Genomic DNA, 22,933 nt, shown 5'->3' with positions numbered 1-22,933 from the left:
AATTGCACTCCCTGATTTTCTGTCATTTTACAGGATTCTGGGTCAAGTCTGTTTTCTTTCACTTAGCAGTCCTTTGACTATCTGAAGAAAGTCCTTGTGACTCTCTTTAATTTTCTTCTATGAATTAAATCTCCCAATTTCCTTCAGCCATCCTTGAAGAACAGGTATTCCAGACACAGAATGCCCTTCTACTGTACACACTGCAGTTCTCTAGAAGTTTCCCTTCTCCTATCCTATAGGGTCTAGGGCGCCCGCCTTTTGTCTAGTTCTTAGAATGAGAACTGTGTTATTGTATCAAGAGCTGAGACTTGAGTGGTGAGTCTTATGATTGGTTCACTCACTGAGATGAGCAACAGGAACCTTCATGTGGACCTGGATGCCTGGACAATGCCTGATTAGTGGAACCAAGAGAACTTCCTGTGCAATACCTGATATACCTGAACCCTGAGTTCACATGGAGAGACTCTTTCAGAGATTCAAATATTTCCAGCCCTGAGGACAATTCTAAGAGATGAGAATTACCCCATGTTCTCTGCCAGTCAAAAAAGTTTGCTGGCATCTCCCTAATCCTGAAACTCCAGGCCCAGATGCCCAACTGGTGGCTTGAATGGTGCACTGATTTGCTCTATATCCTCTTCCTGGTTCCTCCAGACAGAAGCAATCACAGGTTCCCCTGCTCCCAGAGCTTTTCATCCTCTGCTGAGCTTATGTGGCTTCAGGCTGCAGCAAGGAATTAGCAGACACAGAACACAGAATCTGGCCCCAGAGGCTTATAAAAGGAAGAAGGAGACACCAAAGGCTGAAATCACTTCCTAGCATTTCCTTTCATCCTTTCCCATAGAGTCCCCTGCACCGAAACCACACCCTTCCTGAGAGACGCCCACCCCAGAACCCTGAGGGCTCTTGCTCTTATTAGTAGTTACTGAGCAGAGTGCTGGATGTGGCACTGAATGTGTATATGACAGTCTCTGCCCAGCAGCTTATAGCCCAAGATGGCACAGCATAGGCTCAGAGCCACCGAGGTCTAGGATGGGGGAGGTGTTAAGTTAGCAGTAGTTTATAGGAGAGGAACAGGCTCAGAGAAGTAAGTGAAGGGCCCAAAGTTCCACAGTGAAGTAGTAGCAGGATTAGGGCTGGAATCCAGCTCTGTTGACTTGCAGTCCAAAACCCTCTTTAATACAATATATACAAAATCACATGTGTGTGCCTGTATTTATACTTATGTAAGTATGTATGTGTATGCACAGGAATATGACACTTACATTTGTAGAAGGCCTCACTTTACTCATATGCTCTAATTTGCTTCTCACAATAACCCAACCTGACAGGTAAGGGAGCTGAGGTTTGTCACACAGATAAAATGGAAGCAACTGGATTCCTTTCCAGGCCTTCCTTTTCTTCTTTTAAAGACTGGCACCTGAGCTAACAACTGTTGCCAATCTTCTTTTTCTTTTTCTGCTTTTTCTCCCCAAACCCTCCCAATACACAGTTATATATTTTAGTTGTGGGTCCTTCTAGACGAGGCATGTGGGCTGCCGCCTCAGCGTGGCCTGATGAGTAGTGCCACGTCCGCGCCCAGGATCCGAGCCAGCAAAACCCTGGGCCACCGAAGTGGAGCATGTGAACTTAACCACTCAGCCACGGGGCTGGCCCCATATCCAGGCCTTCTGATTCCAGCACCCTCTTCTTCCAATCGCATGACATTGTTATTTGATCTCAGCGGATGTTACCAAATCCCTCTTCAGGACCCCTGTGGAATGAAATTCTTTTTCCTTGTCTCTCTCCAACATTCTCAGCAAAGCCATAACACAACTCCTCACCAATATGGTGACAAGGCGAGGTACAAGACAGCATAAGTGGAACATACAACGTATTGGTGGCCAGTGAGAGTCACTTCAGTCACTCTTAAGGACAGAGGCCAAGGTGTGGTCAGGGGAGTAATCCTGGAGGAAGGGGCGTAAAGATGGGTAAATAGGGTTGAGGCTTTTGCCTTTGGTTGGTGGGGAAACAGGCTCATAAAATGCTACCACCCTGTGACTACCATCTCCTCATGTTTCATGGTTTTGCATTTATGCAATTCCTATGTCTTTTTACCATAATCTTAACAAATGTCTTATCAACACATTATCTTAAAAATATGAGAAGACTCTGCTTTTGAAGAAAAGTCTTAGAGGAGCCATCGTTCTCCTCTTCTTCCCCAACTGGCTAGAGTTCTGAGTTGAGAAAAAGGAAGGCAGTGAGTATTATGTGTCAGCAACTTTATACAGGTTACTTCATTTACTTCTCTCCACATGAGAGGTTTTACAGACGAGGAAACTGAGGCTCATAGAGATTATGCAACTTGCCTAAGGACACAGAGCCAGCAGTGGCAGAGCAGAGACTGACCCCTCGGCCTGTTAGACTAAGGCATTTAGCCAGTTCCTTCTACGCACTACATGTGGTCTTCCTGACACTGGTCAGGCTCAGATCCTTATCTTTTTGGCTCCAGAGGCCCCTGAGCTGTTACAATCACTGCTGAGGAGTCAGCCCCTTTGCCAGAAATGATTTTGCAGGTCGTTACAGAATGACAATGGGAGACCTAAACATATTCATGTTCCTCAGAAAATCAGACCCAGCGTGATAATTTTAGAGGTGGAAGAGCTATAAATTACCAAAGATATAGCAACTCTCGAATTTTGCAGTTGAAGAAACTGAGGCCTAGGGATTAGGATTAAAGGATTTGCCTGGGTCATATGATTATTTAGTGAGCCAAAACCTAGTCTCCTGCCTAAAATGAAAACCAGGAATTCAGCACACCAGTCATGAACTACTGGGAGGTGGAGAGAGAGGGGATAAAATACTCCAGAGAGTTCTGCCGATATAGGTAAAACTGAGAGGAAAGAAAAGTAGAAGCAATGTACATGTAGCCAGAAAAAAAGAGCTAGTATGTGAACCAAGACTGAAGATACAGATGTGGGTGGGCTAAAGAGATGCAATAAGTGACTTCCCAGATTGTGTTTTGCTCCCATTGTACATACAGTTGGAAGCCAAATGCAAGCCACCAAGGTTGCAGTGAAACAGTGAACAATTATAGCGCAAATAGTTGTGGGCAGCTGTGGGAGTGCAAGCCACCTGCTCCAAGTTTATGGCTTTGGTAAACTTGGTAAACATTAAAGATGGAATGGGAATGTTCCCAGTCCGTACCATATCCTGGGAGGCCTTGCTCAGGAGCTGGAGTGGACTTGCCCTTGACTAGGCCCTTCACACCATGGCCTAGAGCTGCTTGCTGTTGGTAGAGGCCAGTGTTGTCAATAGTCTCTAGTAGAGACTGAGGGAGGTGGAGAGTATCACAGAATCATATATTTATAGAGTTTGAAGGGACTACAGAGCCCCCAGAATATAATTTCTCTCCTAATATTCAAGTATGGAAAGTGAGATCCAGAGAGGCGATGTGCCCAAAGTTATAAAGCTAGGGGCAGAACTGACTCTTGATCTCTGAACTTTTGACACTTTATCCAGTGTTCCTTCCTCTAAGCCCCACGAGGTTTGTTAATGATGACAGAGAGTTATAGAATTATAGAATTACAGCTGGAAGGGACATGGTTCTCAACTACCAGTGTTTTTGGTTGTCACGTGACTAGGGGGGTGCTATTGGCACTCAGTGGGCCGGGATCAAGGGTGCTAAATAGCCTGAAATGTGATCAACCTGCATAATGAAGAATTGTCTTGCCCAGATACCAAGAGTGCTCTTGTTGAGAAATATTTTGTCCACCATTTGACTTTACAGTTGAGGAATCTAAGCCTAGAGACAGGGAGCAGGCCCTGACTCCATCCCACTGAGGCCCCGAGTGAATCAGCAGTAACCTTGGTGCCTTCAGGATGGGGCAACTCCAGCTCCCTCCCTGCCCGGCTCCTGCTGCACTTGCTCCTGAGCTGTTTCCAGGTCGGCACTTACTTGGACTTCAGGCCCTCCTGTCCATAGGGCTGCAGCAGATACTGGTGCACGAGCTTGTCCCTGAGAGTTCCAGCCAGTTTAATTTTCTTTCTTGATCGGTGCAGGTTGATGATAAAAAGTGTAATGGACCCTCGAACATAGTTGTGGCTGAGATCCAGACCGAGAGAGAAGGGAAAGATGGAAACAAAGTGGTCAGTTAGCTGCTTCTGCGTAATTTATAGACTGCATGAAACAGGATTACCTCAGGAAAGGGCACTTACTTTATGGTTCTTGGCCACTCTAGACCTTCAATGGCAGGAAGACCCTGTTTTTGTGGTTTCCTGCAAAGAGGATACCCACTTCCCACCACACTCCTTTTGTTTTTGTTTAAATGTATTGAAATGATTTTTAGAAAACAAAATATCTTTTTCCTGAGTATGGAAGTAAAACATGCTGATTGCAGGAAAAAAAGGAAAAATATAGAGAAACACAAAGAAGAAAAATAAAATTCCCATAATCCTACTATCTTCAGATATGATAATATTTTGGTAGACATCCTTCCAGTATTTTTTATTTTATTAATTTGACAAATATTTATCAAGTATTTTGACATGTACATATATATTACTCAGTTTTTAGATACTTACACACTGTTCGCACAGTTTTTTCAGTTCATGAACATCTTAGACATGTTCCCATGTTATTATATATTCTTCTACTTGTAGAAGAATGCTAAATTCTTCAATCAGAAATGTAACATAATTTATTTAACTAACCCCTTTCTTTTGGGAACTTAGGTTGTTTTCAGTTTTTTTTGCCAGTATAAATTATGCGATGGACTTCACATTGTACCTAAACTTTTTGTACATCACGATTATTTCTGATGAATAAAGTCCCGGAAGTTGGAAACATCAGGTCAAAGGGAACACATGCACATGGCATGATTCCTCACCAAATCTTCCAGTTCATTCCCAGTGCTGTCCCTGGCTGTGGGAAGACTTTACGTCCTGGCTCTGTTGAAACCTTCTGTGATCGCACGATTGGCTTTTGCCAATGAATTGTGGGTGGGCATGTTAAAACCTCTGGGCAGAAGCTTTAAGAGGCAGCTCAGGTTTTGTCACCTCTCTTCTCCCTCTGCCAGAAGAGGGTGCTCTAGTGATCTGCATCCTGGAATGAAGAGGATGTTGAGTACAGCTACCGCAGAGCCATAACAGATGTGGAGTGTCAACAAGAAATACATTTTCTTATTGAAAGCCATGGAGATCTGGAGCTTCTTTGTTATCACAGCATAACCTCTCCTATCTTGACTGATACACACATTTTGATAATATTGATATTAACTCTCTAGAAAGCTTGTACTAATTTGCTTTGATCAGCTATGTATAACAGCACCTGTTTCCTCATACCCTTAAGAACACTGGACATTAACCTTTTAAAATATCTTTCTTAACCTGAGAGGTGCTAATGGCATTTCAATGTTGTATTAATTTGTATTTTGAAAAAATTCATATTGAGGTGCATTTTTTCATTTGCTTGTTTGCCATTTCATTTCTTCTTTTGTAAACTGATTGTTCATGTCTTTACCCATTTTTCTACTGATTTATAAAAACTATTTATTTATTGAAGATAGTGATCCTTTGTCTGCATGTATGTTGCACAATTTCCCCCAGTTTCCTTTGACCAATTCAGTTTATTTATGCTGTATTCTGATGTAATAAAAGTCAAAAACTTTTACATGGTCAAATTTATCAATCTTTTTGATTTCTGCTTTGTTTTACCTACTACAGATTATTAAAACTATTTTTGGAATATTACTAAGACTATTTTTGGAATCCTTTTAAACCAGCACAGAATGTTCAGAAGCCTGGAAGAACTATATGCCTACATGCAAGAGCCTTTCGGCATGTATCAACAAAACTATAATGATTGCCTTCTCTCTCATAGGAAAAAAGACTTTGTTTCTAAGGGGTCCCATAGGGCCCCATCTGGATGGGTTAATGAGAGGAAACAAAAAATGACCCGGTCCTGCCTTCAAAGGAGGAGTTCAGAGAAACTCCAAGTCAACTTTGCCCAGAGGAAAGCAACATTCCTTGCAGACACAGCACCCCTCAGCCTCTGGGTCACTCATCTCTGCCTCTAAAGGTGCTAATTAAGAGTTGAGTGAATAAGGGCAGGTCAATATGATAACTTGGGTTGTTTGTTCATTTTTTAAAATAATACCATTTCCAGGGCTCATCCCTTGGAGATTTTGATTCAATCCATTTGGAATTGGGCCCTGGCAATCTGTATTTTTAAACACATCTTCCTGGGATATCTGGCAGAAGAGATGGGTTTGGGAAGCACTTGCCTAGAGCAATCCATTAAGGTTATGAGAAGAATTCCCAAAGTATATCTGCTGGTTGTGTCAGATGATTTTTCTTGCATCTGTAGGAGGGCACATTATTGTGTTCAAAGTTCTTCAGATGCCTGCATTTATATTCTGAAAAATTATTAAATGACTCTTCTATCTGGTCCCTCCTCCTCCAGTCCTTCTTCTCAATACCCTGCAGCATGTGAACTAGCTTTTGGAGCCGAATAAGTTAGGCCAGAAGAGAATGCCCATTTATTTGAGCAGACTTGTATCACCAGAGACCTGAACAAGGATGCAGCTAGCCTGTGTCAGCGTTTACTATCATTGACTATACTCCATTGGTGGGCTTTAAGCTTAGCTTAGCTGTGTGCAACATTGAAGAAGACCCCATTATCTACAGGTACTCTGGGCTCAGAGTGTGAGCAAAAGTGGGCGTGGATGGATACTAGTTTTACCAGGCTGCAGTAAGCCCTTTAGCTAACCACCATCAAACAACCTTCTCAAAGGCCAGCAGTGGAGGAGGAGATAGCCGCATGCTTGCATTTATGAGTTTCTCCTCTGCAAAGCTGGGGCAGAACGAGCCCTCAGAGACCGTAGAGAAGGGTGGGATGTGGAGAAGTGGTGGGTTGGGGGGAGACCTGAAATCACAGCATTGCTGCAGGGAAAGTGTCTTTTCAAGCCGCTTGGTAATGGTCTGATTTCCATTTACATAGTTCCCGTGGCGGGAGACAGACCAGTACCGAAAGCCAGCCCAGAGACCGGCATGCAGAGACTCTCACAAAACTCCTGGCACCTGCCCAGGTAGGAACTGGCATTGAAGACTGCCTCAGCCATTCCTTTCCCTGCTTGGCTGATGGGCAAGGACATTATACAGAGGCCTCTTGGCTACGAAGCCACATTCTTGGCTGGGGAGTGCAGCACCAACCTGAAAGTACTCTGAGAATCCAGATTCCTGAAGAATGTATTTTCTCTGCCCATAGAAAAATTATCTTGGAGGAGTATCTGAAAACAGGGTCTGAAGGCATGGCCTGCAAGCAATTGCTGACCTTTTGATGTCATCAAGTCCAGGTGGCTTTTGGCTCTTTCAGTGAATGCCCCTTTCCTCTGGTAGAACATCTATCTTGCTCCATGTCTCACTCATGGTGAGACTTTTTCGCCAGCAGAGAATCCGTGAATCTGGAGTTCATCTTTCTGGCTGTTCTTTTGCTGCCTGACATCTTTCCTCTCTGTGTTGCCACGGGAAGAGGAGGAAGTGAGTCAGGGAAAGGAGGCTGGAACTGAAATATCCTGTGTGTAAGAGGTGGAGGGTATAGGGAGGTATATCTTGACTTCCAGATAAAACATAGTCACTGTTCTAGAAATGTCTCCAGTGAAGCTGAGAGACTAGGAAAGGAAAGGGAGGATGATGTTTTAGAATCCTTGGTTATTCCCAGTGAAAGCCAATGTGCTTGAAAACTGGGTTGGTCCATTGTCTCCAAATCTAATTCAAAGTTTTTGGGTTCGGTAAAAGTCAGACCATGTTTTGCCAAACATTTTTTCTCTTAATTTCAAAGCCCCTGTGTATTTTAAGGGAAATTTAATCCACATGTTTCTGATTCATTTACACTTAACTCATCAAAATATTGTTTTGTAAGAGTCATTTGATGTCCAAGAAGCCTCAGGAACCTTTTTTATGAGTCTTTAAAAAAAACTTCTTCTGAAAAACAGGAAGTTGTGTTTTGCCAATAATAAACGAACTTGAACCCCAAAAGGCCCAATTTTGCTTCAATATCCACCAGGGTCCAAATGGTTTTGAACTTGGCTGAGGACCTCAGCTCCTCCCCAGAAACATATATTGTCTCAGCATAACAGTTTATAAAAAGAAGATTTCCCAGTCAAAACTTCTTTGTTCTCTGAACAAGAAGATCCAGGGTAAGAACTGCCATGCTGCTAGCGTCTTAATTTGTTAACTCTAGAACAGAAAGCGGAAAAGCACCTGCTGGTTTTGGTATGAGGATCTAACTTCGTTTCCTAAATCATTTATAAAATACAACAACACTCTACTAGGTTAGAAACAACCCATAATGCAAGAGACTGCCACAAGAGACAGTGAGGTATTCCAGTAGAGGTTGCACGACTGTCAGGGATGGTAAAAGGAATTTCTGTGTTGTATAGGACACTGGGCCAAAAGATGTCTAAGAGTTCTTTCCAAATGTAAAATTCTTTGCATTATTAATGTAGTTATTTGTATATAGGGTGATACCATAGAACCTTCGGAATTCAATATGATAACATAAATGCAAATATTGGGCAAGATGCTTGTCACACAGCAAGTGTGCAGTACACTGGAGTGTAGGAGTTGTTTTAATAGACATTTTCTTTGGGTTATTCTACTGTAAGTTTATACTTTCTCACCCAATCCCTGTTTTGACCAAAGATATATGTTTTCAGAGTATTGGTCAGAATAGCATGAACCCAACATGCCCACTCTGGGACATTTCTGTGACCTTGGCCTCATTGGCAACAAATAAACACTAAGTTACAGTAGTGCTTCCTCATGACTGTTGGGGAGGATGAGGGGGCACAGATTGGGCTCATGGCTTCCCTGAGAGGAGGAGCAGAGACACTTCTTCTATCCTTGTACCTACCCATCTGGGGCACCTGACATGCACTGACAGGGAGGAGCCAGCTCAGTGCATCCATTGTGGGCTGTCTTTGCTAATAGGAACAAAAACACCTTCACTCTAATTATTATCATTAAAGTCATGTGTGGAATGAATTAGTAAAGTCTCTTTCTTTTTTTTAATGGGGAGAAGGAGGGATGGTACTGATAGAAGCACAGTGGCACCATTTCCCTAGAGAGGTTCTGGAGTGACTTCTCAAAGAAAGCAGAGGAGAGCTGGTGATGTACAGAGAATGTTGAATGCAGATTATTTTACTTTACTTGTTTAAGGTCTCATGCTAGTGAATGCTAGAGTTCTTAATCACTCAGCCCCACCCCTTCCTTCTGGCTGCTGTGGCGATATGTGAGGGGAAGAGGACTAGAACTGTAAATCACCAGTGATGTCTTGATGCCCCATCTCTGCATCCATTCATTCACTCACTCATCAAAAATTCACTGAGACCTTCTTCATGCCAGTCACTATACTAGCCATCAAGAATACAAAAATGAATGAGACACTGGCTTTGAGTTCATGGTATACTCAGAATATTAGTGATAACTTCCCACAAGAATGTCAAAGAATGTCAGGATGAACACTGTGGCGAGACTATACGAGGAGCCCACTGTGAGGACACCCAAATCCTGCTAAGCCCATGGCGACTGACATTTTTTCCCTGGGTCCTCAGACCCATAGTACAAAGGTCACAAACTGATGTTCTTCCCGACATAGACACAAGGTGCCAAGAGTAATTTTTCTCTCTTGAAGTTGGGGGTCCACCTTTTGGGTGGTTACCTCAAGGACAGGGCGGAGACAAGGAATACAACGTTTCCTTGTGTGGTGATCAGATAACTCCAGCCAAGGCCATAAAGCAGTCACTCTCTGTCAGGTATTGGATTGAGCTTCCTGTTGAGCAAAAGGGATGTTGAAAGCCTCTGGCTTCTGCCCAAACCAGCCTCCTCTCATCCACAATAGGCACTTGTATCTACAGACAAGACAACTGGGTCCTGGCCCCCCTATGCTCAGAGTGATTCTTTGAAAAATCTTATCATGATAAATTAATTGGCTTGGCTCCTCTCTCATCAAGGAAGGGGAATGGGCGTCTGCTGTAACCTGACCACCGGAGCTCTTTGTGCTCTTTGCTGCCCAGGATCAGCCCCTGATAGGCCACTGGAATGAAGGCCTGGCTGGAGGCACTTGCTTCCTTCTCCTCACCTCCTCCCCCCAGGGTTTCTCCACATTTAGAGAAAGAGTTCTCTTTTCCAGGGCTGCCTACTCTGCTCCTTAAACAGGAAGTGATGTAAGAAAGCCATATTTGGTCAGAAGAGTTTTGCTTTATACTCAGTTTTAAGTTTTTACTTTATGATCCTCATGTTTTAAAATATTTTATCTGCCAAACTTTATTTACTGATGATTATTTTTCCTACTTGTTTAATGACAATTCTAATGACAACCAGTGCTTCAGATCAAAAAGAGAAGAATAACCATACATCACCATGCGGATTATTCTAAGTCCAGCCTCCCAAAAAAAGAAGCCTAGATTTCACTTAACCTCTTAACCTTTAAAACAGCTGAAAGGTTTTTGAAATACTGAAAATGGCTCTAAGCTGGCACGACTACCTTTGGGCACTCCCCGCGTGGGAGGCACTGGTCTTGGGCTAGGTTTCTTGTGGCACATCTCTCCAGCATGCGTCTCAGAAATGCAGACTTATTTCCTCAAGCTCTGCTGGCAGAGCGTAGGGACAGATTTAATATCTCTAGCCTTGGTTCAGGCATAGGCACACAGAAAACCTCGTGGGCATTATGTCAACTGGCACAGAGAAAATGCTCAATAAAAATTTGTTGAATGAAGAAGCAAATGAACAAATGGCATGTATTTTTATGAATCTTTTATGAACAAATACTGTGAGTGTGAGAAAAGGAGTTTACTTGGAGAACAAGCTATTTATCAGAGATCATTTGAAACCTGCAAAGAGCAGGTACAGTGATTCCAGAAGTAGTTTTCAACAAGTCTTGAAGGGGTCCCAAATGGTATGGAATTCTAAGAGGGGCCGGAAGCCTGCAGCCCCTTGGGGTGGCTTTCTGTGCTGTCTCTCTGAAGACTTACTTGTGGTGGTTTGTGCAGTGAGCGTAAATCCTTAGTTTGTCCCGGATGACTCGGCCTGGCCGTGGCTTCCGCTGGAGCCCAGCCACGTGCACCGCCAAGACTTTGGGGCCGATCAGGCGTTTGTATAGGAGAGATAGCCAGTAGTCCTGAGCAGAACAGAGAGGAAGAGTCAGAGAAAGACACATGTTCAGATGCTGTGCTCTGAGTAAACACACAAAATAGGCCAGAAACCACTTCTTACCAGGAGTACAGGGAATAATGACCAATGAGACCCTAACCCTGTAAGCATGGTCACCCCCATGAAGCACTCATCTTGGGTTGATAATGAAGTGGGCACTGTCTAAAATTGCCTTTTCAATTGACCAAATGGGAAAATGTAAGTAGTGTGGACCCAGAGCAGTATACAAGCAGATGAATGACAGTTTTTCACAGATGAAATAACGAGTTGGGACCTTAAATTTCCAACTTTCTTTTCCCATGATTTTACTTCCTTACTGGTTTATGATTTCTGTTTAATTGTACAATGGAAGATTTCCAATCTTTAGGATTGTCACCAATATGAGAATCCAAAATGTCATTCTCCAAATATTGTCACTAAAGATCATTAGTGTGATGGGAGGGAGATGAAGCTCCTCCAGGCAGGAGACCAGAGTCCTGGATTCCAGAGTTAGAAACTCAAACAGAAGAACGTTTGCAAACCATGGTGCTAATTCTTGGTCATCCTCAATAATTCTAAAATAAAAGGAATAATTCTAAATTAAAAAGAATGTGATGCTTTTAACCATTCCAGGGTCCATTTGTAACTGATTAATACATATTCAATCTGTAACCCACATATGCATTTGAATTTATAAAAGCCTGTTCACCAGCACCTTAATTTGTATTGTTTTTGCTATTATCATATTTTTGGTTTTGTATTTGATACAAACATAAAATTTGCACTTGTATTGTGTAAGTTTTTAATCACCTGTAATGGGTAACGACCACAGTGTTTATAACTCACCATGTAAAATAGGGCCTCCTAATTTGTTTAGGGGCTTCTCCTCCTCTTCCCCTCCCCAGTTCTGGAAGTCAGTGAACATGCTACTCAGTGCTTGCTACTTAAAGTCTTAAAGACATCAACCATGTCTTCTTAGCCTTCATCTTTCCAGGCAGAAGCCTCTGAATGATCTTTTTTTTAACTTGGGTGGCCATCTATAACATCAGCTGCTTAAAAATGTCTGCTGAATTGCATAAATCTGAACACAGTCTCAAAGCCTCTTTGCCACCAGCATAGCTCCACATCTGCCCTGAGCAGTGGGCTCCAGGCCTTGCCCAAGCACTTGCTTTAACTAACTTTAAGTGGCCTTAGCGTGGCTGTTAAATATGGTCTCCTGATGTTTTAAAGTGGCAAATATTTAATCATAGTAGATAACATAGAGGAGAAAAACATCTCATTGGTTTAATTTGCTCTAATTTGATTACAATTTCTGTGTCCTTGATTATTATTTATGAAGTGATCATCAGTCACCCATATTTCCAATGTCATGTCCACCTTTTTCTTACTGATTTGTACTATATCTTTTAATGTTAGTGGTAAGAATCCTTTGGAATATATGTGGAACAAATATTCTGTCCAAGTTGGTAGTTTGCCTTTTATCACTTTTTATGATTTTTTTTGGTTAAATATGGTCTCCTGATGTTTAAATTTTTTTTTAATTTTGAAAATTTTTACAGGAAAATATATCAATCTTTTTCTTTTGGTTTCTTCCTTTTCTTTTATTCTTAGAAAGTTCTTCCTTGCACAAGGAACAGATAACTCTTCACTTATATTTCTTCTAGTTCTTTTTATATTGCCATTTTAAAATTTAATCTTTTAATTCATTGAAAAATATTTTGCTGTATGATACTATTATTTTCTAAATAATTTACTAGTTGTTGTAGTGAACAACCTATCCCTAAGGCCCTCTTTATCACATACAAAGTTTTATATACATATAAATATGTAAAAAGATATGTATATAATATATATAATTAATATATAATATATAAATAACATATATTATATAATTATATTTAATATATATTCTATATTTATAATACACGTGTATATATGTATGTGAATATATAAATATATGATTATAATATACATTATATGCTATGTAATATATAATGTATTATAAAATATATGCATATATTTATGTATGCATATCTATAAATATGTAATTATAATACATAATATTATATATTATAATCATTATATAGTTATAATTATAAAATTATAAAAATGTTTGTAATAAATATATATTTGTAATTATAAAACATAATTATAATACATAATATAATATATATAATACATATATAAATATATCATATATTTGATATTTTATGATACGCATATCATGACACACTGATAAGAAATTTTATGTATAATTCTGTGTTTGGATTTTCTATTCTCTTCCACTGAACTCTCCTTTCTTTTTATTGGTTTCACATCATTTTAATTATTATAAGTTACATTTTAATATCTAGAGGTTTAAATCCATTTTGATTTAATTTTCTTTCTTTGTTCAAACTTTCCTTAATTACTCACATCCATTTATTTTTCCAAATAAACTTGGAAATCATTTTTTGTAGTGTTCATTATTGCAGAGAAGTTTTAGGCTAGCATGAATTTTATTCTGTGTTTGCTTAGCCCGTTTAGTTTCTCTTTTGTGTTCTAGCAGGACGCTTCTGGAGTCACATTTTATCCTTGATATTTGAGCTTTTACCAAAAACGTGTCAATATGGGTTTCTGCATTAATTTGTGGTATTTGGGGAATACTTTTGATCAGAAAGACTAAAGTCTGTCTTCAACCTGTGAGAATTTTCTTTAAATATAGCTTTGAGTTCTTATTTCCTTCTGTCTGCTCCACTCTGTTTCAAGAGTCTGTTTGTTAGCTCTGCATCCTCAGTTCTGTGCATCTATCTCTTCTCATTCTTTCTTAATCTTTTTTTTTTCTCTCTGCAAGAGGATGTCCTCTGCACGGCATATCTGTTTTCTCCATGATCATTTCTGTCATTTACTAAGTCTGATGAGTATTTTAATTGTTTTTACAATTTTAGTTTCCTTGTAATCTTTTCTGGTCTCATTTAACTTACCTGATTGTTTGGCACTCAAACTTTTTTTCTTCCATTATATGTGTACTATATATATGTTTTCCATAGACAGGAGAATGTATATAACTTACATGATAGTTCTGAAGCAAATGAGAAACTATCATCCACCTTAAAGCTACCAAAATACTCACTGTTGCATCTAGTTATTCCCATTTTTGTGTTTTTCATTCCCTTGCTTCATATCTTAGTTTTATCCATATATTTGCTCCTAAGCAATGTATTATTTAATTTTTTAGTTTTGTATAAGTGGTATCATGCTGTATGTAATTTTCTGTAAATCTCCTTTTTTCACTTAACATTATGCTTCTAAGATTCATACAGGTTGTTACATGTACTTATAGTTCATTCATTTTCAATACTGTATGATACTTCATTGAGTAAACACACTACAATTTATTTATCCATTCTTCTGCTGATAGATATTTGTGTCCAGATTTTTGCTATTATGAACAATGTGGCTTTGAACATTCTTGTTCCTGTTTCCCAAGACACAGCTGAAGAAATCTGGAGAGCAGTACTCCCACTGTGATCAGAAGCCAGCAGCAGCCTCAGCACCTGGGTGCTTCTTAGAAATGCAAATTCATCGACTTTATCCAGACCTACGGAATCAGAATCTCCAGGGGTGGGGCCCTCAAATTGTGTGGCTCACCAGGTGATTTTGATGCTCGTTAGAATTAGAGAAGCACTGTTCTAGAGTAGAAACCTAAAATGGAATTGCTGTCATATACAGGTATACAAATATTCAACTTTATAGGATAATACCAAACTGTTTTCCAGAGTGATTCCAATTATCACAAGGTACACTTTCTCTAGCAGTGTCTGTATGAGTTCCCTTTGATCCACATCTTTGCCAACACCTGTTATTTTCAGACTTTTTAATTTTTGCCAATCTAGTGGGCATACAATGCCTAGTTCTTTTGTATGTTAAGAAGTCCTTCCTCATGTCTAGTTCATAAAGATAATTTATATTTTCTTTTAACACTTTTAACATTTTTTTTCTTTCATAGTTAAGTCTTTAATCAATCTAGAAGTGATCTGGGAGTATGGTGTGGGGTAGGTATCTAATTTCATATTTTTCCATATGGATAGGTAATTATGCCAGCATCATTTATTAAATAGTCTCTCCTTGTTTTAGTGATCTGCAATGTCCTCTGTGTCATACATCAAACCTCCATATATTCATGGGATTGTTTCTGGGCTCTCTATTCTGTCCTGTTTTACTGTCCTGTGCCAATACCACATTGTTTTAATCACTATTGTTTTATATATGTCTTGAAATCTGGTAGAGCAAGTCCCCCTATCTTATTCTTCAGTAATGGCTTTGCTAATCCTGGACCTTTGCTCAATCATTGGTGTTTCAGAATCAGATTATCTAGTATCGAAATGAAATATTCTAGGACTTTAGAATTTCATTTAGAATTGAATTTAGAATTTAGAAATGAATTTATAGCTCAAATGAGGAGAATTTACATTTTTATGATATTGAGTCTTTTTACCTGTAAATATGAAAGGAATTGAAAAATAAACTCCTTCTAGTCAGGGAATCTTTCTTCCATCCCTTCCTTCCCTCCCAAAACCCTCCCTCACCCCAGTACATAGTTGTGTATTCTTCATTGTGGGTCCTTCTAGTTGCGGCATGTGGGACGCTGCCTCAGTGTGGTTTGATGAGCAGCGCCATGTCCACGCCCAGGATTCAAACCAACGAAACACTGGGCCGCCTGCAGCAGAGTGCGCGAACTTAACCACTGGGCCATGGGGCCAGCCCCTGTCTTCCTCTTCTTTTAAACTCCATCTTCCCTCTCTCACTGTCTTTATCTCTCCCTCATGTAAACCAGCTCTCAGCAGAATCAAATTATATTTCCTTCTTCCATCCCTCCCTCCCTCCCTCTTCTTTCTTTCATTTTACTATGAATATGTGCTATTTATATAGTCATAAATAAAATTAAGTGAAATAATTCTCGAATATCTCTTAAGGAAATGACATGAAGAGGCAGAAAAAATTATCTTTATGCATAGAACAGATAGAAAAAAAAGAATGCACAAACAAGTCTAAAAACAACAACAAAAAGACATTGTGTGAAAGATGGAATATATACGGAAGTTTTCAGACAATAAGAGTCATCAAGAAGGAAGGCAAATATAATGGCTTTTTATGGTAATAGTAAAAAACATTCAAAGCAAGGAATGCATCGCAATTTTCAAGGGACAAAGAGAGATACAGAGAGACATTCTTTAAGTGTATCAGACATGAGAAGAGGTTGAAGAAAAATTGTGCCCATTTATTAGTTGGAGAGGGAAAACTAATAACAGATGACACTAAAAAGACAGAGGTTTTAAATCTTTTCTTTTTCTTTAGTATTTGTCAAAAAGTCAATTGTTGTCTGAAACCTAGACAATGCAGTATATGGAATAAGTTGAACCAAAATAAATGGGAAAAGAGAAAGAAACTGACAGAGTGTTTCAGAGTTTACTGGATTAATCACTGAACCATGTAGTCCTCCAGGTCTGAGACGACTTACCCATTCTTATAGCCTACCCCTAGTAGAGTGCCTGGCCTATAGGAGGTGCTAGAATTCAGCTATGGAATGCCTACTATGTTTAAGGCTCTCTGCTAGGCATTAGGGATATAGTGATGAATAAGACAAATGCAGTTCTTGCCAGAATGAAGTTTACAATCTAGCAAGAAAGATAGTCCTGAAGCCAATAAGTTAGGGAATTAATTAATTTCGATAGTACCAATGGTAATGGAGGAATCTGAGACCATATAATAGAAGATGTGACTCAGTCTGGTAGAGGGACGGTCAGGGAAGGAAGGAGTATCTCATGGAGTGACATTTAAGATTTGAGGAAAAGAGGGGAGGGGATAGACATTGTTTTAGGCAAGAGAAAGAGCTTCTGCAAAGGCTCTGAGATGGAAAGGAGTTTGGAATATTTGAGAAGCTGAAAGCAGACCAATTCAGCTTGGAGCTCAGCAAGTGAATACAAGATGAGGATGGTAGGGCCAATTCATGTAGACCTCAGGATTTTAGAATTCGTCTTAAAATAAATGGGAAACCACTGCAGAATTTTAAGAGAGAAAGTGACATTATTCAATTTACATTAGCAAGTTGACTTTCACAGCTGTGAGGAAAATGGATTGGAGAAAACCACTTAGGTTAATTTAGAAGAAAAATGATGAAAGTTTGATTAAGGTTAGGAAGTTAAATTGGAGAGAAAAAGAGGGATTTGAGAGAGACTATTTAGGAGATAAAATTGATTGGATGTGGTGATTGATTGCATATAGAGAATGAACATGAAACAGGATTTTTAAATGTTCAAATCCTTACTTCCAGAAGATGGGATGGCTTCTGGCAGCACAGCAATAAGAGTAGTGCATCCCTTCTGCCTCAACCCCACCTCTTGCTGACCCAACTCTAGCCCATTAAAGCTCAGTGAGATCAAGTTCTACCAGGGACAAGTAAAGAACATACCTAAAAGAAAACAGAATCAAACAGAGTAATAGTAATAACCAACAAATGTGCATTGGTCAAATCTTTCCTAATGTGTCCCTGAAATTTAGTTCTGAAGTTCCTTTTTTTCATTTTTAGTGCATATAAATCCAATGCATATTTTTGAAGGGTTTTGTTTTTATCCACTTACTTCACTCACTATTTCTCATATTTACTATTTCCACTAATCTAGAGCTGGGCAAGGGGACCCTTGCTTCAGAGAGCCAAGCTCCGGCCCTTGTTCAGCTGTGTCCCTCTCCATGGGGCAAGAAGTCCACAGAGCCAAGAGCTCATGCCTCTTTCCAGACCATGTTCTGAGTCCCATGGCCCTAGAATTCTCTACTCAGATAGTCCCTAGCTTGTTGCCAGGACGTGTGTAGACCTCAACCTGGGGTCTGGCTTTCTGAGAGTGGACTATAGCTCTGGAGTGTGTACCACTAGGCTGGAAAGGTGGCAAGAGACAGCTACTGATGGAGGTTGTGATCAGGGCTTGGGCTTGCAGACTGGGTTGTCTACTCTGCATGACCATGAGACCCCTGATGATAAACTACAGAACTAGAGGTGGGAAGGTGGTGCTGGGCTGTGGTCCTAGGCTCTGACCAACCAGGTAAGAGCTGTGAATACATCCTTTCATTTTACAAGCATTTTCTGAGCACGTATTAGTGGCATCCAAGTGTCAGCCTAGGTGATACAAAGATGAACAAGACATCCTCCTGTCTTCAAGGAGCTTAGGGGCCAAGATACATGTAAACAATTCTCTGTGAAACTAGGCTGACTAATGTAAAGTATGCGCAGGAATCACTTGTAGTACTTTGGGAATTCAGAAGAGGAAACAATTATTTACGACTGGGGGATTCAGGGAAGGCTTCACAGGGCAACAAAAGTGGAGGAGTAATTTGTTTGGAGTTGAAAGATATATATTCAAATCCTGGAAAGTGATCATCTCCAAACCTCAGTTTCCTTGTAAGACTTTAAGGAGATGGTATATCTGGAAACATCTATCATAGTGCCTGATATATCAAATGTATTTAATAAATGTTGCTCATTCTTGTCTTTATTCCTTGAAAGATTTTTTTAGCCTCATGAAAATAGTTATATTCTAGTACGTACACAGTTATGCTCCAAGTTGCCCTGAAAACATAACCATCACTGGAGTGTGTGTGCGTGCCTGTGTGCATGTGTTGGGAAGGTTAAGGATGGTGGAAGGAAGCTCCTTGAGATCAGGGCTTACCTTTGCATCCCCAGTGCCTGTGAACATACATATTGGTACTCCATAAATGTTTGATTGAATGAACGATCGAATGAAGATTCACCTCCAGAAGCTGATGGGAGGGCTTCCAGCACTGAACGGGAGTGACACGATAACTTTGCAAGGTTCAAAGGTCATGGTTTTCCTGAGCACTGATAGGTCTTTCTGCAGGTGCCTAAACTTGTTTAATCTCAATATTTTCTGCTTCTGTGAAGTATACATGTATTGAAGTGTGACAGCAAAATGACATATATTTTTCCTTCATGGAGCCTCTTGTCTGACTTCCAAAGTCACAAAAACCTAGTTAACGCTAGTGGGCACAAAGGGTACACTAGTAGCCGCTCTTCGTCTAGATATCTGACCTCAGAGAGCCAAGAAGAAATGAAGTGGAACATCCCCGTTGGTTTTGCACCAGACATGGTGCTATGCCAGAGCTCACATGTAAGGGGAAGAACGCTGCAGCTCCGACTGCCTCCACAGAGAGGGCGTGCAGGGCAGATCCACGAAGTTTCCATGTGACTGCAGCATCTTTGGAAATACTCAAAGCTGCAATTTCCCTTGCTGTCTTCTCTAGAGGGAATGAATCCCCTCCAATCCATTTTTTGCTCACCTTACTTAAAACTGTCAAGTGGCTTCCTGTTGCTTGCAGGCTAGAGACTGAGACCAGAGGTTTTAACATGAATTGGCCCCTTACCACCTTGCGTTTCTCTACCTGGCCTTTTGGGCTGCAGGACATTGATTTTTTTCTCCCTCCCACCACGAACAGGGCCTTCCTGTTTTCTAATTACCTCCTACTCCTGGTCCCACACACCTCTTCCCAACTCAAGCTTACACACACACACGCGCCTGCACACACACACGCACCTGCGTGCACACACACACAAACACACATACACACTTGCTTTTTTAACTCTTAACTGAAATGTTAGCTCTAGAGTCACTTTCCAAGGGAGCACTCCCATCCCTTGCCTGAGCTAAGTTACATTTCTATGTTCTATGTTCTTAAGGAACTATTTCTTTCCCTTAGGACATTGATTCAGTTTGTATTTGCATATTTATTGATAGGATTTTCTGATTCATTTGTCTCTTCGCTTCTAGACTATGAATTCCATGATGAATGGGACTGTGTTTTCCCACAGCCATATCCCCGGAGCCTAAGACAGCATCTAGAACAGAAAGGTGCTCAATGAAGAGTTGGAACTAGAAGAGGTACCCATTTTCCCCTTGGTCTGGCCCCCTGCCCCTTGCCTCTCTTACCCAGTCTCATCTATAGCTGGACTTCAGGTAATCTACTGTGAAACAAATTACAGAGTTTTTCTCTACTCAGCCCTATCAATCCCAGACCTGAGTAAGGGCGAGAGGAATCACTGGCCCAGCTGGGACTCCCTAGAGCAGCCAGTGGCAGCAGTGAGGAATTTCGAGCTCAATACAATGGTAATGATACCCAAACCAGAGAATCGAGTGGAATTGAGACCCAGGAAGCCTCTGGAAATGCAGCCCAGAAGGTCATCACACAAGCGGCACTGGATATGAAATCAGAATTCCAGGCATACTGCAAGTGAAAGCCATCACAAGCTTGCACAAAGACTTATAAAGACCTGCCTTCATCTGCTCACTGGGAAAACGTAGGAGACGTTATCTGGGTTCAAAATGCCATGGGCAGAATTGATAAGTTTGCTATAAAAATTGCCAAATTATATGCTTTTAATAAGACTTATTTTTGGAAAAAAGGCGTTTGAACTATTTTTGTTTCAACAACCTGGATAGTGGGATCACAAAGGTCTAGCATGCCGATGAAGATTTCCTCGTGTTTAGTATCAGAATGAATTGCCAAGTGATGCAACCACTGTGGAAAACAGTTTGGCAGATCCTCAAAAAAGTCAAACATAGAATTACCATATGACCCAGCAATTCCACTCCTAGGTGCATGCCCCAAAGAACTGAAAACAGGGACTCAAATAGATACCTGTATGTGAATGTGTGTTACAGCATTATTCACAGCAGCCAAAAAGTGGAAACAACACAAGTGTCCATTAACGGATGAATGAATAAACAAAATGTAGTGTATCCATACAATGGAATATATTATTCAGTCATAAAGAGAATGAAGTTCTGATACATGCTACAGCATGGGTGAATCTTGAAAACACTGCTACGCAAATAAGCCAAACACAAAAGGACAAACATTATATGATTCCACTTAAATGAAATATCTAAAATAGGTAAATTCACAGAGATGGAAAGTAGAATAGAGGCTACCAGAGGCTGGGGAGAGGCAAGAATGGGGAGTTATTGCTTAATGGTACAGAGTTTCTACTCGGAGCAATGAAAAACTTTGGTAATAGATGGTGGAGATGGTTGCACAACATTGTGAATGTACTTAATGCTACTGAATTGTATACTTAAAAATGGTTAAATTAGCAGATTTTATCTTATATCTATTTTTCCACAATAAAAAAGAAAAAAAAGAGAATGAATTGCCAGAAATAACCTTTCTTGAGAATAACTTGGTAATATGCATCAAAAGCCTCAAATTGCTGCCTACCCTTTGACCCAACAATTCCTCTTCTCATAGTTTATTCCAGAGATATAATCACAGGTGTGTGCAAAGATTTATCTGTAAGATGGTTGTAGTGGCCACCGTTGGTTTTGTGCCCTGATATCAATTCCTCCCTCCTTCTGATTACAGCATCTGGATTTTCTTTTGGGAAATGATTCAGCCATGATCGTACACTGTTTATCAAAGTTCCCTGATCTCTCTTAAGGAGAGTGAGTGATCATATTAGGCCAGCTGGGCTTTCTCTCCAGGGAATCTGGAAACTGAATGGTACGGCCAAGCACACCGAGGGCGGCTGGAGTGGATTTATGATACGGAGCAGCACCTTGCAGAGAATGACCGTTAACTGGTGATGCCACCTGAGTTCCACAGTGCCCTGGATCCTATCCTTTCCAAGCTGGGTGCTTCAGCTTTTCAACTACCTCATTTATTCTCTGCTTAAGTTCCCTAGATTCCTTCCCTCCTTTTTCTTAAAGAAAAGAATCTTAATTGGTTCAACGGTCATCACAGTATTATGTTTAATGGGGAAAAAAACCCTGAAAACAATTAAATGTTCAATAAATAAATTAGCGGATAAACAAATTATTGTAGATCCAACTATGGATATTTTGCAATAGCTAAAAATTATATTTTAGAAGAGTATTTACTGATGTCAAAATATGTTCATTATAATGCGTAGAAAAAGAGCAGGCTCTAAAATGCAGTGGTCCTATTTTTGAGGGGAAATAAGTGTCTCTCTGTGCGGTTAAACTTGAAGGCTCCACACCCACTGAACACCGTGGTGGCACTCTCTTTCCAGCTCCCTGAAGGCCCATTCTCCTACGCCTCTGGGCCCTAGAAATGCTGTTCCCTTTGTCTGGAGTACCTCTTCCCCCTCATGCCCTGCCTGGCTAACTCCTTGTCCTTCTCTGGGTTTCTGCCTAAGAGAAACTTCCTCGAGGAAGCCTCCTGAAGGCCCAGGTCTGACTTAGGGTTTCTCCTGTACGTGATCCTGTGGACCCTGCAGTTCTCCCTCCTAGCAGTTTTCATGCTGTACGTGAATCGCCTGTTTACTTGTATGTACTCTTCACTAGACTCCTCAGTGAGATCAGGGTCCATGTTTGCTCATAACAATGTCAATGGGCATTTGAGTGCTTAATAATGTGCTCCACATGTGTTATCTAACTGAGTTCACCAATCAATCCTGCTCATGAGGAAGCACTGTTATCTTCCCTTTTTACAGGTGAGGATACTGAGACTTAGAGACATACAGCAATGTACCTAAAGTGATGGAGTGGTAGCTCCAGCACCTAGCACAGTGTCTGGGTATATAGTAGGTGCTTAATGAATATTTGTTGAATTAATAAATGAATGCACTAAAATTATGTTGATAAATCTCACTATTGCAGTTCTCTGAATCTATAGTTGAAAAGTATTGCTAGACATTGCTCATCAAGCCATTCTGAGGCAGCGTCCCACATGGCAGAACTAGAGAGACGTACAACTAGAATAT

General features: G+C 40.5%; 1 protein-coding gene across 2 annotated transcripts in view; it reads right to left on the bottom strand.

Annotated features, from left to right (window-relative positions):
• The window catches only part of HPSE2 (heparanase 2 (inactive)), a 607,109-nt gene that overhangs the window by 18,226 nt on the left and 565,950 nt on the right, over window positions 1–22,933 (bottom strand). For both annotated transcript variants that reach the window (XR_011421956.1, XM_023641185.2), the window contains 2 exons: window positions 11,010–11,155; window positions 3,935–4,081 (listed from right to left, as the gene is read on the bottom strand). Coding sequence is in view for 1 of the 2 variants with exons in the window: in XM_023641185.2 (XP_023496953.1) it covers window positions 3,935–4,081; window positions 11,010–11,155 (293 nt within the window). In the remaining variant the exon portion in view is untranslated. The remainder of the gene's footprint in view (window positions 1–3,934; window positions 4,082–11,009; window positions 11,156–22,933) is intronic.

Source organism: Equus caballus, chromosome 1, assembly GCF_041296265.1.
Source record: "Equus caballus isolate H_3958 breed thoroughbred chromosome 1, TB-T2T, whole genome shotgun sequence".
Classification (NCBI taxonomy): domain Eukaryota; kingdom Metazoa; phylum Chordata; class Mammalia; order Perissodactyla; family Equidae; genus Equus; species Equus caballus.
The sequence above is the reverse complement of the archived record's forward strand: the minus strand, read 5'-3'. Positions and strand labels throughout refer to the sequence as shown.